General features: G+C 44.5%; 1 protein-coding gene across 3 annotated transcripts; it reads left to right on the forward strand.

The window, feature by feature from the left end:
* Positions 1-1,490: 1,490 nt before the first annotated feature.
* Positions 1,491-17,453, forward strand: LOC134043469 (NADH-cytochrome b5 reductase 3). Of its 3 annotated transcripts, none has more exons than XM_062491821.1 (9): positions 1,491-1,567; positions 4,702-4,837; positions 7,609-7,677; positions 9,904-10,010; positions 10,806-10,935; positions 11,800-11,883; positions 12,008-12,093; positions 14,373-14,472; positions 15,475-17,453. In XM_062491821.1, the coding sequence occupies exons 1-9, from the start codon at positions 1,547-1,549 to the stop codon at positions 15,645-15,647; spliced, it is 906 nt and encodes a 301-aa protein (XP_062347805.1). In that variant the 5' UTR covers positions 1,491-1,546; the 3' UTR covers positions 15,648-17,453. The 3 variants fall into 3 exon arrangements, with proteins under 3 accessions (XP_062347805.1, XP_062347804.1, XP_062347806.1); XM_062491820.1 differs by having other exon boundaries at positions 4,702-4,833; positions 7,605-7,677; XM_062491822.1 differs by lacking the exon at positions 1,491-1,567 and adding an exon at positions 4,485-4,515 and having other exon boundaries at positions 4,702-4,833; positions 7,605-7,677.
* The last annotated feature ends 389 nt before the right edge of the window (positions 17,454-17,842 follow it).

Here is a 17,842-nt window from a genome sequence, read left to right on the forward strand (position 1 = left end):
GCTATTGCTGCCAAGTCCCCACAAGCTGACCCATACTGAAAAGCAATGGAGAAACAGCCTGGGCTGGTCAGCTGGAACCCAGTCAGGTCAGAGCTCAGTGAAAGCTAAGCAGGGGGACACTGAAGTCTCCACCCTTCCTTAAATATCAATATTCAAGTTGGAGCCTCTCCTGGCAGATTATTTCCCACCAAACTCCAGGATCCCTATGCCTGTCTCAGTTATCTCCCTTTTCCTAAGCCTCAGCCTCTCAGTCTTGGAGTCCTTTTCTGTAGCCAGTGGTGTTACAATCTCTCCAATTACTGGGGAGTTTTCTGGTGCAGCAGCTGTCCTCCTAAAAGAGAAAACTGTGAAGATTACAGTCAGACATGTTCTTGTCATAGAAACTCTAGGAATAAATAACTTCATCCCTGAAGCTTAATGTGTGTACCTGCATGACAGTGACACAACCTTCTCACCATGAGGTTGGTCTGTTAATATTCTTTCACTTACCAGTGCTAAATCCCAGGTTTAATAAGTAAATAATGACTGACTTATTATATGTTCTCACAGCCAGATGAGCACACTCAGCAAACCATAAGGCTGAAAGAAAACATCTGCCTGGCAACACCGGGGGCTCAGTACCTCTGTGTGAGCCTAGGGGATAAGAGAGGACATTTTTTTAATATTTGATTTTCAGGACTGCCAAGCATACATCTTTCTTGATTTTGTCAGGAGAAACTGTCTAGGATTCACTGAAGACATACTGTGAAGACATAATATGTGAAGACATATTAACTAAGGAGATTTGAAGTGTTTCATGTTTAGTACAGACACAAAGATACATTGGCTATTAGTCACTAATTTGCACACATTGGTGGAAACCAAAATTTAAGGAAGCCGGGCTGAAACATCCTATCTTATTGAACAGCTCAGTTGTGGGGCTTTTTGGATAAACTTGCTATTAAGGAATCCTTAAAGCTAAGAGAACTGGAATTATTCAGCTTGGAGAAGACTTCGGGTGACCTCACTGTGGCCTCCAGGGAGCCCACAGGAAAGAGACTCTTGACAAGGGCCTGGAGTGACAGGACAAGGGGGAATAGCTTCAAAGTAAGAGAGGAGGCTTACGCTGGATATAAGGAAGAAATTGTTCCCTGTGAGGGTGGTGAGGCCCTGACACAGGTTGCCCAGAGCAGCTGTGGCTGCCCCCGGATCCCTGGAAGTGTTCCAGGCCAGGCTGGATGGGACTCTGAGCAAGCTGCGATAGTGGAAGGTGTCCATGCCCATGGCAGGGGGGTGGGACTGGATGATCTTGAAAATGCCTTTAAAGACAGAGCAGCCTGCGATAATTCACGCAGTCAATAGAGAGCAAGAGGGCGCTCACACAGCGCCCCGGAAAGGGCCGGGCCAGCGCCGCGGCCATGGTGGGGCGGGGCATGGAGTGACGCCACGATACGGGGCGTGGCCCAGCGCGCTGCGTGACGTCACGATGCGGGGCGGGACAGGCGCGGTTCATCGCGGTGTGTGCCGGGGCGGAGCGGGGCGGTGCCCGCCGTGAGTCGGGGCAGCGATGGGGGCACAGCTCAGTGTGGTGAGTGCCGGGGGCGGCCGGGAGCGGGGTCCCTTCCTGCCCGAGCCCGGCTCCGCCCGCAGCGCTCCATGGGCGTGGCGCTGTCCCGGGGTGTCCCAGCGTGTCCCCGCAGCCGCCCTGGGACCGCGCGGTGCGGGGCTCCGGGCCCCCCCGCGGCGCTGCGGAGGCTCCGGGGCCGTGTCGCTGCCTGTGCTGGCTGCCTGGCCGGGGGGTTTTGCCTTCGCAGCTCCGCGGATGTCTGTTGTTGTTATTGTTGTTGTTATTGTTCTTGTTAGATTCTCTGAATGTTTGTGGTGTTTTCCTCCTTCTGAATAATTTCAGACTGTAGGAGCGTAGGTTTCAAGTGGCTGAGGAAGAAATTGTTCCCTGTGAGCGTGGTGAGGCCCTGGCACCGATTGCCCGAAGTTGTGGCTGCCCCATCCCTGGCAGTGCCCAAGGCCGGGTTGGATGGGACTCTGAGCAATGTGGGATAGTGGAAGCTGTGCCTGCCCACGGTGTTGGAATGAGATAATATTTAAGGTCGCTTCCAACACAGACCATTCCACGGTTCTCTCTGTGATCATTCTTGCCGGGCAGTGGGTCTGCAGTGCTGTCATCGCTGCCACGCATGGTTGCCCCCCTTTTCTCAGCTGCCTGTTACGGTTCTCTGCTCCTGTGCTCAAACACTTTTTTCTCTGGGTTTGTGAGAGGGGCTGGAGGGAGCTGCATCCAACATGTGCTCGTTTGGGTACAGCTGCTCGTAAAGTGCATTGAACAGAGGAGGTGAGGCTAAAGCTGCAAGTGAAGAAATCCCATTATCCTCTCGTTGGTTTCTGAAACAGATGAAAAGAGTGTTTAGCTGAAATTGCTTCAAAAGCGGGGTTTTGGAAGCCGAAGGTGCCAGGTTTCTCATGCCAAAGCAGGGTTTGGTTTGTGTGTTTGTAGGGCCGGGCAGTGCTGGATGTCGAGCCTGAGCTCTTGTGTTGGACTGTGCTGTGCTCACCACGCCCTGGCAGTGCAGTCTCTGTGGCTTTTCTCTTTGTTATCACACAGAGGCCTCTTTCCATTAATAAAAATTCCTGCTCAGTTACTAATTCTGCCTTGTCTGTTCTCAAAGATTTGTGCAGCTGGAAATGATGAGTCACAAGGTCCCCATTTAGTGGTTCCCAGGCCTTGTGGTCAGCCTGTTGCTCTCTGCTGCAGGAGACCTGATGCTGTGCAGTAATCCTCATTAATATCTTGGTCTGCCCTGTGGTGAGAGTATATAGGCTACTTTTAACTCAGAGAATGCTTTTCTTAGCAAGCATGACTTTTTGTAATCATTCAGCCTTCAGTTCTTCCCCTTTTTTCTGCCCACCTGCTGATAGATCTGAGTAAGGGACTAAAATAGTTTGCTGAACTAGTTAGTGCACTGTTTCTTTCCAGTGAATCCCACGAGACTTTTGCACTAATTGACCACGAATAACAAATTTCTTGCCACGAGGTTAACGCTGTGTTAAAATTATTTCTCATTGCCGGACAACAGCAGCACTATTTCTTTGTTCATTTTAGATAACCACATTTGGAAATTAAACTGATTTAACTTATTAATGTCTCATTTGAAACACCTGCTGCAGAGTCAGCTTGCTGTTGCCACCAGACCTCACTCACATGTTAATTTCTCTTTAAGGAGCTTACTTGCTGCTCTGTCACCTTGAGCAACTTCCCTCCCTCTGCCCTTTTTTGTGACTTAATAACAAAAGTTCTTCCCAGAGCTGCAGTAATCTGGTGGATCTGTGAGAGTTAAGGAGTCATTTTCCTGTAAACTTCAGCTTCTTCAGAAACAACCTGTATGGAGCTATTTCAGTATTCCCAAATAAAAGTGAAAAATGCAGTATGTGTGTGGCATGGTGTGGCCTCAGGCTGTACACAATGATGATACATTTTAATCCTGTACAGCAGCATTTTTAAGAAGACAGAATTTATGCTGCCCCCACACTTATATTATTAATAATGTAGGAAGTTTTTGTAGCCTCCTGAAGGACTGCCACAGTTGTACAAATGCTGTTCTAAAATACTGTTCAGGTCCCTTTAAAATAAAATGAAAGTGAAAACTAAGCAGGCAGAACTTTGGAACTTTGAGCGCTTTTTTTTTTTTTTTTTTAACTGTAATTATGCCTTTCCCCTCTCCTCTGTTGAAGGGTTGAATAATAAATTACTGAGCCAGAGAGGATTTTATAAGTAGTTGTGCAATTTATTTTCCTGCTCCAATGTGAAGAGAAGGTGATGTGGTACAAGAGCATAATCTGTTCCTGTCTTATAGGGTTTCAGATGTGGGGAAAATTATGGTAAAGGGACAAGAAGGGCTGTCCCTTGGCGGTGTCCTGCAGCTTAGCTGCTTTCCCAGGGAAGGGGTGCTGCTTTGTATGCATAGGTCTGTGTGGTGGTGGAAGCACCAGTTCCTGCACTGGTATGGAATTTCCTCTCATGGACCTTCATCCCCATTGGTGGGGAGGGAACAGGGTGAGCCCATCAGTGCTGTTTGTGTGGGTCTGTGTTGAAGAGTGTGGTCAGCCACATGTTTAGGTTGGATATTAGGAAAAGGCTTCCCCCAAAGGGTGGCTAGGCACTGGAACTCCCCAAGGAATGGTCGCAGCCCCAAACCTGACAGTGCAAGGAGCATTTGGACAATGTTCTCAGCCACAGGGTGGAATTGTTGGGTGTCCTGTGCAGGGCCAGGGGATGGACTGGATGGTCCTGATTGGCCCTTCCCAATTCAGGATATTCTGTGATTCTGTGATTATTTGGCCGTGTGTGACACGTGTGCTCTGTGCCTGCTGGAGATGGGGATTCAGCCTCCCTGTCAGGGGATCTGGGGACATGGAGCTGTGACAGCCTCAGTTTGTGTCCAGCTGCCAGCGTGGCAACCCCATGCTGGTGTGCAAGTGCCTCAACACAGGAGTGATGCCAGGTCTTCATGAAGCAAATCTGTGGGTTTGAGATTAGTTTTGTGAGTTTTTGTTTGTTTGTTTGTTTTAATAATGCTTCCTCTTCCTGCTCAAATAAACACGTTCTTTTTGATGGTTAGATCGCCACAGCACAGTACCCTATTCCTTGTCACCCAAATACTCTCTCATTCTGCACACGTGTCTGATGCTGTTTCTGTGCTGCTGCAGTTGCGTCAGGTTGTGACATACCCAATATGGCTGATCTACAGCACCGTCATGAGGCTTTTCAGGAATCCCAGGCCTGCAATTACCCTGAAGGACCCAGAAGTGAAGTATGCACTGAGGCTGATTGATAAGGAGGTAGGTGCACATGTAATGCTGAGCATGATCTCTCCGTGGGTGCTGTGAAATGTTTACGGCTTCTGAAGTCCTGGGTCATGTCCCAGCAGGGTGGATATTTTTGGCTTGAGGCTAGGACTTCTTTAGAAAAGCCCTTTGTGTGGTAAGTTCTGTAGTTCTGCAAGCAGCTTGTTTCCAAACAAGTGGTTTGAGTTCAGAGTGGAGAATGCTGTGTAGAAATTATCAAACTCACAGTTTCACATGCCTCAAGTTGTGGAGCACATCAGCAGAAATTCCCAAACTGTGCACCACTGGCTGGGCTATGGGGCACAAGTCCTGCTGTCAAGCAGAGCAGGCAGTTTTTTCATGGTGACATTCAACAGCAGCTGTCCTGTTACTGGATTGATGTACTGTAATGTTTCACAGGAAGAAAGGTGTTCAAGTCATGCAGTCCTGACCTGAGCTGTCTCAGCTTCTCTTTCTGTCTCTTAAAAGTAAAGCCTCCTGGTACAAAATTAAATTCTTGCTCAAGTGGGATACCAGAGGAAAGTCATAATGCTTCCAGGGACGGATCTTGCCATTAGAAGTTGGTAACTAAGCTTGTGGGAAGTGAGCCAAAGCCACCAAAGTTGAAAAGTCCGGGTTTCCCTTGGATAAACCAACCATCAAAAGCATGAGAGAGAAATCTTGGCTTTTCAGGTATAAAGTCACACCTGAGGATGTTTTTAGTGCTGACTTTTTTAGGCTATGAGCTATTCAGAAATTTATCAGAAGACTTTGGACTGGAACAGGGCTTTGTTTGAGGTTTCGCAGGTGCACTGTGGCCTTCCAGTGCCTGAAGGGAGCCCACAGGAAAGAGGGAGAGAGACTCTTGATAAGGGCCTGGAGGGACAGGACAAGGGGGAATGGCTTCGCACTGACAGAGAGCAGGGTTAGATTGGATATTGGGAAAAAGTTGTTCCCTGTGAGGGTGCTGAAGCCCTAGCACAGGTTACCCACAGCTGTGGCTGCCCCTGGATCCCTGGAAGTGTCCAAGGCCAGGCTGGATGGGGCTCAGAGCAACCTGGGACAGTGGAAGGTGTCCCTGCCCATGGCAGGGGGATAAACCGGGTGATCTTTAAGGTCCCTTCCACCCGAATCTTTCTATGATTCTATGATGTGTCCAAATTGAGTCTGCCACACTTTTCTTTTGAACTGAGACAGGAGTCTTGAGGCTGGTTCCAAGTGCATAGCATAGGAAAAAATCTTATTATAATATAGTTAGATGTGCTAATTTAGTTCATACCTTAAAAAAGCCAACAACTTCAGTTTGGTTGGTTGGTTTTATAATGGTGTGCATAATTAATTTGTTGCCTTTCAGTGGCTGCAGCAAAGCATCAGCCTGCAAAAACTCTTCTCTAGCTTTGCATTTGGCAAGGATGAAAGACTCCTTGACTCTGCAGCTTGAGACAGAAGTGTGTGGCCAAGGGCTTCCAGGTGCTTTGGGCAGTGCCAAAGGGGAGTGACCTTGTGCTGGAGGTGCATCCTGATCCAAGGCTGTAATCCAGCCTTGATAACGCCTTGCAGAGTGGCGGGCTCAGTGTCCTGGCTGTGTGACAGAGAGAGGCACAGGCATGCTGATCTAGGTATTGGGGATTCCCTGAGCCTCTTAGTTTCTCACAATTGTCTCATGAAAACACTAAAATACTTGTGTTTAGTCACCTCCAGCTAAACTCTCTCGGCTTTAATTGGTGAGGTGATTAAGTGGGAATTCAGAACTTTGTTCTTTCTGCATACTGTTAAAGACAGCATAATAAAAATGCAGCATTATTGGCAAAATCCAGTGATTTCCATACAGTGGTGGAATTTCTATAGAGAAACAGCAGCAGTGTTAGGTCCCCATTCGTTGTCTTTCTAAAGGAATTTTTGGTTGAAAGTTACTGCTCCTGAACAGACATAAATACAGAGAAGCCCTTTGGAGACTGCCAATCAGTTCCCTTCTTCCTTCAGGATTTGCCTTAAAATGAGGTACTGTGAAGAAAATTTCATCAGTATGACCATAGTAAGGGAAGATGAGACAAACTGTGAGGAAATAAATTGGTCTCCATTGGTTACTTTAAAAACAGTTAAGCAAACAAAGTAAGGGTTACAAAACCCTTAAAACCAGCAAATCACTGGATCATACATTAGGCTGTATGCTGTTTCTTTCTCTTTTTTTTTTCAGTGTCTTTTGTTCCTGTGAATACAATTTTTCAAACATAAAACGTACATAATATAAGAAATAATATTTAATTACTTATTGCCAAAATTTTATCCAAGGTGCTATGTTCCTAGTAAAGATTAGAATAATTATTCTAGCAGGACTGCATATATTGTCATAATTCCGTTCATATCTAAATACAGTGCTCTTTTCAATTTAATTTACGGATTAATTCAGTTTTCACAGAGGAAATATTTTAAGGACCTTACCATAGCAAAAGAAACCAGGTTGCTACTTCCATTGAAACTATTTATTCATCTGATTTTGAGATGAAAATTAAAACACTTTGGTGTTGAACTGATGCATATTTAAACTTGAAATGAGAATTGAAGAGCTAATTAATTTTTATCTTGTGGCCTTCTCACAGAAGGCAATGTAAATGTCCATAATATTTGGAAAGCTATCACTTAGTCTTAATCTGTACACAAGCATCATAAAGTGTCATTAATTCCTAATCCTGCAGGATTCCAGACTTGTCTTGTTTTAGAAGTGAAATCACAAGCATTAAATCCCAACAACAGAGCTGACTGTTCTTTTGATTTTCCTCTTTCAGGAAGTTAGTCATGACACAAGGAGATTTCGATTTGCTCTCCCTTCCATGGAGCACGTTCTGGGTCTCCCTCTAGGTATGTTCCTTATGAAGAATCCAAGTGTTGCTTGAATTAATCATGCTATAAGAGACTTTGTGGGGTTTTTTTCCCCCTATGTTTTGAATTTGTAATACTGATCATGTGGCTGGAGCTGTTACTGAGAGCTCTGCAAAATTATCCTTGTGCTATGAGTAATCTGCAGTGTATGTGAGTGAACATCCGGCTTGTTTCTCTGGAGAGAGTAGGAACAAACACAGGTCTTCACTTGTACTTTTCCAGTCTCAGCTTTCCAGCATTTTGTTATTCCTGTGGGGCAGAATCTCTGCAGTCCCTTTCCGTGCCCTGAGGCACCACTCTCATCTACTTCTCCTCTAACTCTGTGGTTTACCAGATGATCTATTCACTTCTGAATTTCATGGAACTTTTTAATCACCCAAGAGTAGCTGTTTCCAAAGGCCCTGCCATGAGGTGTGGTGCCTTCAGTAACAGCTTAGTGCCATTGTTTCCTCCTGCTTGTATAAAGAGCACTTAACTGTGACTTGTGTTTAATAGGACTTCCACTTTAATAAGCTGCTGCAGTGATCCCTGGCTCCTGTGCTTGTGGTTGTTGCCAGCACCTTTTCTAGGTGTTAAGTTCCATCTTCTTTGGGGTGTTAGATCTCTTGATCTTTTTAGTAGCCATGAAAACAAAGCTCTTTTCCCTGGCTTGCCCATAATGGACATGGAGGTTTGCAGGGTGAGACTTGCGAAGCAGAGAGAGCTGAAAGCTGCAGAGGATGGAAAAGCAGGTGGGAGCAGCAGAGCTGCAGCTGGGTGGCAGATACTGTTCAGTCCAGCACCAGCATTTGTCTTTGATCACCAAAAACACAAAGCTTCATTCTGAGGGAGAGGGTTGTATATGGCCCCATGCAGAGGCTGACAACTTATGTCCTGTCAGGATGGGGTAAAGCTCTAACATGTGGGGGTATGTTTTTGCTCTGGGAGGGGCACTTTTTCTCATTTGTATCAGTTCTTGTGAGGTGTGCCCCAGGAGCAGCCCCACTGTGCAGGCTGACAGTCTGCAGTGTTCACCAGGGGTCTGTGGGTCTGTGCCTGCAGCCACTTCTGCCCTAGAGAAAGAGCAGGAGCTCCCTGCTGCAGCTCCCTCCAGGTCTGCCCCAACAGGATGTCTGTAGGCTTTGCTGGGGGGGTTACTGGAATATGATGTCCACGTACAGCCTCAGGTGACATATGTTTGCTCATATTCCCCAACTCACGGGATAGCACATCTTCCTTCACCTAGCACTTTGTAATCCTTCTGAAGTGACAAATTAACCATGTGTCCACCATGCCTGAAGGGTCAGCTGCTTCTGGAGCTAATGTAAAATGGTCATTATGATCATTTGCAAGCCAGCTCCTGGTAAAATCCCCTCTTTGTGTTCCCATAACAGGTAGAGGAGCTGTGCCATTATTGGAGATGCTTGGTTCTGTTGACCTAATGTGATAAGAAACAAAACTCAAAACCTTTCCTTCCCTGCCCGCCCCCCCAGTTTTAATCTTTACTTGGGTGTCTTCAGAATGCTGGAATTTTATCGGAAAACTTTCCACAGAAGTTAGTTCTTCTTAGTTCTCTTGTTTTTTTTCAGAAAAAAAAATATGTAGACATAAGGAAGAGAGCCTATTGTAGAGAGCTCAGAGGATGTGTGACAGAAACATGGTTGCTGCAATCACATGTTAAGCTGGAGGAATAGCAGGGTTAGAAAAGTGCTTTGTGTCTGGGCAGCTTTAGCAAAGGCAGCTGGAGAGCTGCTGGAAGATGTGAGGGATCTGTGGTCAAAGCAAGAACAGCTACAAACTCAGTTTCAACTAAACTGTGGCACTTTACAACTGATACATTAATAAAGATGTCTGAACAACATTGGACAATTTTTCTCTCCTGTGTCCCTTTTATTTGTCTGTACAGGAGAGACAAATCCCATCTTTTGAAAGACCTCAGGTGCAGTTCAGGCTTTGGTAAATGTAAATGTATGAAGTTATGATTAACACACAGAACTGGCAGTGGAGTTGTCCATCCTTCCAAGTAGGTCTGTGTATGGCTTACAACTCTGACAAGGTGTTGCAGTGTCAGGAAAATAAGACAGGAAGAAGTGATGCCCCAAAAGAAAGAAGGTAGAGCTTTGAGGCTGCATTTCAGTCCATGCCTACTCAGCACATCCACTGAAAGAAAAATAGTTTGGAAGAAAAGTAATTTTTTTGTTTGTATTTTTTTTTTCCCTGCAACAGGGCAGCATATCTACCTGTCTGCACGGATTGATGGAGCTCTGGTTGTCAGACCTTACACTCCAGTTTCCAGTGATGATGACAAGGGCTTTGTGGATCTTGTTGTCAAGGTAAGAATGCCACACTGTGTTACCAGGCTGGACAACATCTGAGCCACCTTTACAGTGCCTTTGTGTAAATTTGGTGTGCTGGCTTCTCTTCAGGAATGTGCCATTACCTACAGCCCATATGGCATTTTGCAGGCACTTCTTTAGTGAGGATGTCTCATGAGATGCTGCATCATTTTCCACCCACTGTGTAGATCTGCAGATGTTCATATGCTTTTTAATCCTTCTGGAATAAGGAATTAACCTTGTCTGAATGGGCAGCTGCTTCTGAAGCTAATGGAATTTGGTCATTATGCTCACTGAGAGTGGTGGTCATTATCATTACTGATCCAGGCAGTGGGAGCCATTGATTTAATTGGCAAGAAAGTGATTTTAACTCTTGTGGTAATGTACTTTTGTTTTGCCTCTTGGTAGCTAGGCTACCTATCATTTAAATCTGTTAGGAATTTAAAATAGTAATATGTGCACTGGATTTCCTCTTAAGAGTTTTTCTCTTTGGAATCACAGTGTTCTGGGCTTTTTCACAATTTTCCTAGCCCCTTTTAAACTTGTGTGCAAATTTTGTTGATTATTATCATCAATATTTTCTGTGTTGCAGAATTACAATGGAGAAATCACTGGTCTCTGTCCAAAGATTGGGGCAGGAGTGGCATTTTGATATTTTGTCAGTCAGATACTGCATTTCTTTATGGAGTAATTGTGTTCTTTGGACGAGGAGTATTTGTACCTAAAAATTTGAAGGGCAGATGCTCTTCTCTGAGCTGTGAGTTTGAATTGCTTCATTATTGTTTTTAACAGGTCTACTTCAGAGGTGTCCATCCCAAGTTTCCTGATGGGGGGAAGATGTCTCAATACTTGGACAGTCTGAAAATAGGGGACACCATTGACTTCAGAGGACCAAGTGGCCTCCTTGTGTACAAAGGAAAAGGCAAGGCTGGTTTGGGAAGACAGAATTTACCCAGAACAAACAGAACAGGAAAAATGTCTTATTACTATAGAAGTGTTTTTTGTTGATGCTGTTCTCAAGTAAGGGATGGGTTTTTTGCATGCTTATGTGGACATAGTTTATACAGTGACAAAAACACTGGATATTTGCACTGTCCACTGCTAATTTCCCAAGTAGAAATGAACTTTGAGTAGGCATTACTTTTATGTCAGTGTAAAATACCTCATGTTAGTATAATGCAGACACAAATGCATCACAAAAACTTTCTGGCAGTTTTGTGTGGAGCAGAACTCCGACATGGTTTTCCAGAGCTCTATATGTAGCATTCATGTTATCCTGGATGAAGAGAGCTGTGAATACAACACATTTTGGGGCATTTCAGACTCTCTGTTGTGTTTGGCTGAAATGGGCAAATCAGCTCAAAAAGAGAAAATTTTTAAAAAAACACCATGCTATGTATTTTCTGTTTTCACTTAAAATAATCTGATTAGGGGAAATAAAGTCTCTGAGCAGATGAAATCCTTAGTGTAGAACTGGTTCCAGAATCTGGGCTTGTCAATGTCTCTGGGGGTATGGGATGTGAGCAAATTGAAATGCAGGTGGTGTGTATGTAGGCTGTGGTCAGGGATAAGTCATAACCCCATGTCAGTGTCTGATGTTACTACCTCATGTCTTAAAATCATCTTTTGGGATTGCTTTTATTCAGGACACCTTCACCTTTTCTGTTCTCTGGGAGGGAAGGGTGACAGGGCTGAAATTAAGTCAGTTCAGCAGGATGTGCTGGAAAGGGATAACAGGAGGTGTTTCCTGCTTGCTTCAGTGTTTTCCATCTCTTTGTCTCTTCAGGCAAGTTTGATATTCGGCCAGAAAAGAAAGCTGAACCAGTTACCAAGACAGTGAAATACGTGGGGATGATTGCAGGGGGCACTGGTAGGTATCTGTAAGGATGCATCTGTGGTTTCTGACAGCTGGTAGATGCATTTGCTCATATTTTCCCATTTGTCCCTTCTTTTACTACCCATCCTCACATCACTGACCTGCCTCTCTCTTCCAGGGATAACGCCTATGCTGCAGATCATTCGAGCAATCATAAAGGACAAAGATGACCCCACTGTTTGCCAGCTGCTGTTTGCTAATCAGGTAATTCTGTCCTTTTTTTCTGTTTGTAGTGTTTTACTTACCTAGCAGGACTCCACTCAGTGAATGAAATCACAGAGATACAAACCCTGAGGGGAGAAGTGAACTGGAGTGTTGGAAACCTCCCATATAAAAACACTGTGATAAATTGAGAGTTTAGCATTACTACAGAAATGTTTGCTAATGTTTCCTTTCCTGTGACTCATTGCTCTGTTTCTAATCCAGTTTGTGGATGTTAAAGCCCTGCATTCCTTTGTGCAAGTTGTTTATGTTTTGGCCAGATTTTCAGAGCCATCTTTCTTAGTGGAAACATGAAAAGGGTGGACATGTGTGTCCTCCAGCAATTTTAACTCCCCAGTTTTGCAGCAGTGTTTGTGGAATCTTTCTGTCTGAGGACATCTTGGGTGAGGCTAAAACTAGCTGTGGTCTCCAGCAGTTCCCTCAGTTACAGAGCTATGATTGCTGGCTGTCTGCTTTAATTTCCATCCCTTCTGTCAGTTTTTTACATGCTTCTCTTGCTCCTTGAGGTGTGGCATCCTGCATGCTGGCCACAGGGAAGCTCTCTCATTCATGGAATCCTTACAAGAGAGATTTCTTGAATAACCCAAATGTTGGTGTGCTGGTGGGCAAGACCCCTTCTTTGCCTGATGTTCCACTGTGAATCTTTCTTTTTTTTTCATTTCTCCCTCTAATGAATATTTGTGTCTGGATTATGAGTCATTATTTGTGGTGAGCTTCACTTCATGCTTGTGGTTTTTATCTTCTTTAGGCTCTCCCCTATTTTTCTTCTCATATTCAGTGTGTGCTCATTTCATTTGTTCCATATCTAGGTTGACAAGAAAGATGGAGAGAGACTCTTGACAAGGGCCTGGAGTAACAGGACAAGGGGGAATGGCTTCACAGTGACAGGAAGTTTTAGATGGGATACGAGGGAAGAAATTGTTCCCTGTGAAGGGGTTGAGGTCCTGGCACAGGTTGCCCAAAGAAGCTGTGGATGCCCCATCCCTGGCAGTGTCCAAGGCCAGGCTGGATGGGGCTCTGAGCATCTTGGGGCTGGAACTGGATGGGCTTTAAGGTCCCTTCCAACCCAGGCAGTTCTGAGATACCTGAGTTATAACCTGAGGTTTTCCTGCCCTTGAGCTATGATCCAAGTGCTGCGATTCCCTGTTCTGAGGAGCCCTGCCAGTGCTCACTGGTCCTGGCTAGAGCCCTTGGATTTGGCATAAAGTGCAGTGATATCAGGGCAGGAGGGGCAGGATTTGCTAGGAATGATTCAGAATGGCTAACAACAGGGTTGGACCTGCTTTAGTAGCCTGGGAAACCATGCAGCTAGGAGGGAGAGCCTGAGAACAATGTCCTGCCTGTTAGTGACAGCCTATGGAAACATCAGTCCCTGGCTTTAAAGAGTCTTTGCACCCAGTAACTCCACCAACAGAAAACAGTTTTAAAAAACATTTTAAAGTTTTTAAAACAATGTACATGGGCTCCTACTGTGCGTCTGGCTGGTACACTTGGAGTTGGCCAGAGCCAGTAGGAGTTTTTCTGGAGCACCCACAGGTGCAGATCCAGGAATGGCACCTTATCTGGAATAGCTGCTGCACACTCCTCCTTATCCCCACAGTTACAGACTCTGTGCCAAATAACTATGGCTGCAGGGATGGCAGCACGTCAGTCCCTACCCTTTTCCTTCCTGCCCAGACTGCAGCTGCTCTTAGGAAAATAAGGCTTTCCTTTGGCCTTCAGTGATGCTGCAACAGGGAGGAGCCAAACTTGATACCCTGAGTAATGTTTCTTGTTCCAGCCAGAACCTGATACCTTTTTGGTTGTTCCTGCCACATGCTTTTTAAAAGCCAAGCAGTCTCTATATGGCAGTGCTGATGATACTGGAATTGGCAAAGGTGAAAAAACTGGTATTTCCCTGTCTGGATGGCACAGTACGAAGAGCTAGGGAGATACTTCTCTGCAGTCATGATTAGTTTTTTCATGTAATAGTGCTAAAAATGGCTTTATTCTTCTGATTCCCTGATTGAGTGATGGTTCTGCTTTGTTTTATTTATAGAGGGAAGGCATTGCACGGTCAGGATTGGAGAAAGTTACAAGCCTTTTATTAGCTCTGCCACAGGCTAGGCGTGGAAATAACTTGGGTTTGGACTCTTCAGCCTTAAAAACAGATTTGAATCATCTCTTCCATCTCTCAGGGCTGTGCAGTAGCTGCTGCTCTGTGGCCATCTGAGGGCTGCACTCACATGCAGGGTGTGATCATTGTTTTCCTTATCCTGCAGTCTGAGAAGGATATCCTGTTACGTTCCGAGCTCGATGAGATCCAGGCTCAGAATCCCAGTCGCTTCAAGTGTTGGTACACGCTGGACACAGCACCTGAAAGTAAGACCTGAAGTGCCACTTCATGTGGAACTCATGAGTATCAATGTGCTTTACAAGAGATATGCTATGCTGTGTGTGTATTCCTGAGCTTCATGATGTATTTCTTGCTTAGAGGATGTCTGAGTGCATCCAGTAGCATCATTCTCCATGCAGGGATGCACACAGGATCAGGTGTAAGCGGAGAAGTATTTCCAAAGCTCACCTCAGGCCAGTGGCAGTGCAGTATTCCTCCCATGGCTACACCTGAATATTTACCATTGTCTCCCATGAAGGGTGACCTTCTTCCCTCCTTCCCCACAGACATAAATATAACATGTTATCCTTGTGTTTGGAGCCTGTCCTGAGGCAGCTGCAGTGCCAGAGGGCACAGATCCCTGCCTGAGCTTGCTGAACAAGGAAGAGAAGGCTAAACAGTGTCATTCCATGTGGTTTTCCTTTCTTACCATTCCTTGTCATGCCCCTCCATGTCAGGATAGATTCATACTTGTATTCAGTGGGAGCTTGGGGCAGAGAAGGAAAAGCCATATGCCTCCTCTTCCTTGTGACCAAGAATGTACCTCTGGGATGCTGAGGGTCTTGCCCTCTCCACAGTCTGTTGCTGTTGTGTCATCCACTGCACTTGGTATTCTCCTGGAATTTCTGATCACAGTTTCTTCTTTGGGGAAATTGTGAGCTGATCTTAGCAGTTGGAATAAAAATTCCTCCTTGGGCCTCCTGTAGACTGTTCTACAGACTTTCATTGTCATATGTGAAACCTGACCAAAAACTGGGATAAAAAAAATGTCTCAGTCTTACAGTGCCCAAAAGTTTGGGTCAGCAGCAGCAAAAGTTTGTTCTGCATCCAGGGCTGGGGATGTGAAGGTTAAACCTGTATCTATTGCTGTAAATGTTCCGACTGGGAACAATTTCATCAGATGGATTTCTCCCTTCTAAAGTGACCTGTATCTCTCTTTTCATCCTTTTAACCTCATTCCCCTTCCCCTACTTTCATTTTTTTAACAGATTGGGATTACAGCCAAGGATTTGTGAACCAAGAGATGATCAGAGACCACCTGCCCCCACCTCAGAACGATGTTCTGATCCTCATGTGTGGACCTCCTCCAATGATCCAGTACGCTTGCATTCCCAACCTGGACAAACTGGGCTATGCCAAGGACATGAGGTTCTCCTTCTAAATATGACTTATTCAGGGATCTTGTGTAGAAGGGAAGAAAAAAAAATTAAATGGGGAACAGGACAAAGTTACAGAGGTGGCTGATGCACAGTGCTGGGAAACTACATTTACTTTAAAAATGCTTCATATTTTCAGACTCTCTGGCAAGTAAGACATGTAACTGTGCTAAACCTGTGTATAGAGGGGTGGTGATGCCTCATGCTCTGTGTTGTGTGCTCCATGTCCAGGGCGGATAGTGCAGCTGCTCAGGGCAGCACACACTCACTTATGCTTTTTCTTAGTTCTGTTATCAAGTGGCAGTAATATCCTACTTCCTAACACTGTGCATACCCAGGATTTTATTCAGTATGAACTATGAAAACAATGAAAAGTATTGGATTATTCGCCTTGCTTATGCCAAATTGTAATCCTTAGAGAGCTCTGAGGGCCAGGAGTGTTTGCCTTGTGTCCATAACCTTTGCAACAACAGTTTAAAGATGCTTGTAGAGTTGAAGGATGCCAATTAACCGTTTATGACTGAAGGTGTTGCAGCTGCCTCATTAATCAAAACAGAGAGGTAGGGCAGTGATTAAAAAAATGGTTTCCTTTGTGTTTTGGAATAGCCTCTCTTAAGTGCAAACACTTTTCTGTCTGGTCACAGTTCTCATCCCTGGGCAATGAAAGAAACTACAGAAGGTGGCTTTGGGTACTGTTCCACAAGTACCTTAAATTTTTTTGCTTGATAATGTGTGGGATAATGAAAAAATTCTTAATTTTGTATTTACTACTAAGTACTGGGCGATGGCATAGGAGTACAAAAGCAGTTCTTCTGCGTGTCCTGTGCAGTGAAAAAAGATGCTGGGTGGAAAATGGATGAGATTTTCTTGTTAGTTGTTTTCCAGAGGTGGATTTGGACTGAAGGGAGCCCAGGTTTCATTGCCAGGGGGGATTTGGCAGGCAGCCCTGCTCTGGGTGCAATAGCATCCAGTCTCCTCCGTGTGTCAATCAGGCAAAGCTCCCGAGGGTTTGTTTGGTAAGGATGCGCGGGAACAGCCTTAAATCACCAAACTGACAGCAAATTAAGTGTCTCACTGAGTCTAAAACTGTTTTCTAGAAGCTGTTTACTGCAGCTTCAGTTTTTTTTTTTTAAATATCCTTTTTTTTACACCAGCCTTTTACCTAGTTTTTAGGATGCAGCAGGCATCTTATGTGCCCAGCCTTCTGCTTCTGACAAGCAGAGATGCTGCTGAGGTAAGAGGTATCCTGCCAGGAGTCTGGGAGACTAAAAAGCTTGTTCTGGTGATGACATCGGAGTGACTGAAAGGTTATTTAGTCATGTATGAAGTACTGTGGGTGCTGAGGTAGCTGCAAGTAAATGTACAATAGCAATTTTTAAAGATTGGGTAGGAATTTGAGGTTATAACTCATTGTGTTTTCTTTTGTGCCCGTACAACTGGTGGGTACTGTGTATATAAAAGGTTCATTTTTCAGCAAGAGTAAAAGGCAAAGATACTACAGTTAATTTAAGGAACCTCAACTAGATAATATTGTTATTAATTTTATTAATTTGACATTTGCCTCAAGTCTTGAATTTTTGATTTGTGCTTTGGAAACTTATTCTTTAATATTATGCTCCAACATTGAAATACTACTAAATTTTTCAAGTTTTAGTCCTTTTTGTGAAAGGCAAAAAAGCCGAAATATGAGAGAAGTGATCTTTGCTGCTGGTCTGTATCACTGTGGGATATGCATAGATTTTTTTCATTATTGTATTTGCCAAGGTCATTCCCATCCTTTTTTTATCCTGAATAAAGTTTTGGAAAGCTGAGTTTCATGAGAACTGGTTCATATTTTAATTATTCTTAACTTGGATTTTCCTTTGGCACAAAAATCAGTGGGTAAACCCAACCTGTCCTCGAAGGGCTGTAAGGTCCAAGATATCCAATCCCCAATTCCCTCATTTGTTTGTTCATTTGTTTGTTCATTTGTTCATTGAAGCTTTTCAGGGTTAATTTAGCAAACTTAAGGTTTTGGCAATCTCATGATCAAAACAACAAGAAATCTGTGGAACTTAACTAAAGCTGGCTAAAAGTGGTCCCTGCTGATGACTAATTAAAACAACTCATTAAAAAGGAGGTAGGATAATAAAGTAGTTCTTGGCTTTCCAACACTAAAAATGCAGTACTAGAGGGTTCTGTTATCACAAAGGTTTGGGGG

This window comes from Cinclus cinclus, chromosome 4 (genome assembly GCF_963662255.1).
Source record: "Cinclus cinclus chromosome 4, bCinCin1.1, whole genome shotgun sequence".
NCBI classification, from domain to species: domain Eukaryota; kingdom Metazoa; phylum Chordata; class Aves; order Passeriformes; family Cinclidae; genus Cinclus; species Cinclus cinclus.

Bases quoted from the DNA above. Each gene is read 5' to 3' on its own strand.
- LOC134043469 (XM_062491821.1), top strand. From the start codon at position 1,547: ATGGGGGCACAGCTCAGTGTG. The intron at 4,838-7,608 runs GTGCACATGTAA...TCTTTCAGGAAG, and splicing joins GCTGATTGATAAGGAGGTAG to TTAGTCATGACACAAGGAGA. The intron at 11,884-12,007 runs GTAGGTATCTGT...TCTCTCTTCCAG, and splicing joins GATGATTGCAGGGGGCACTG to GGATAACGCCTATGCTGCAG.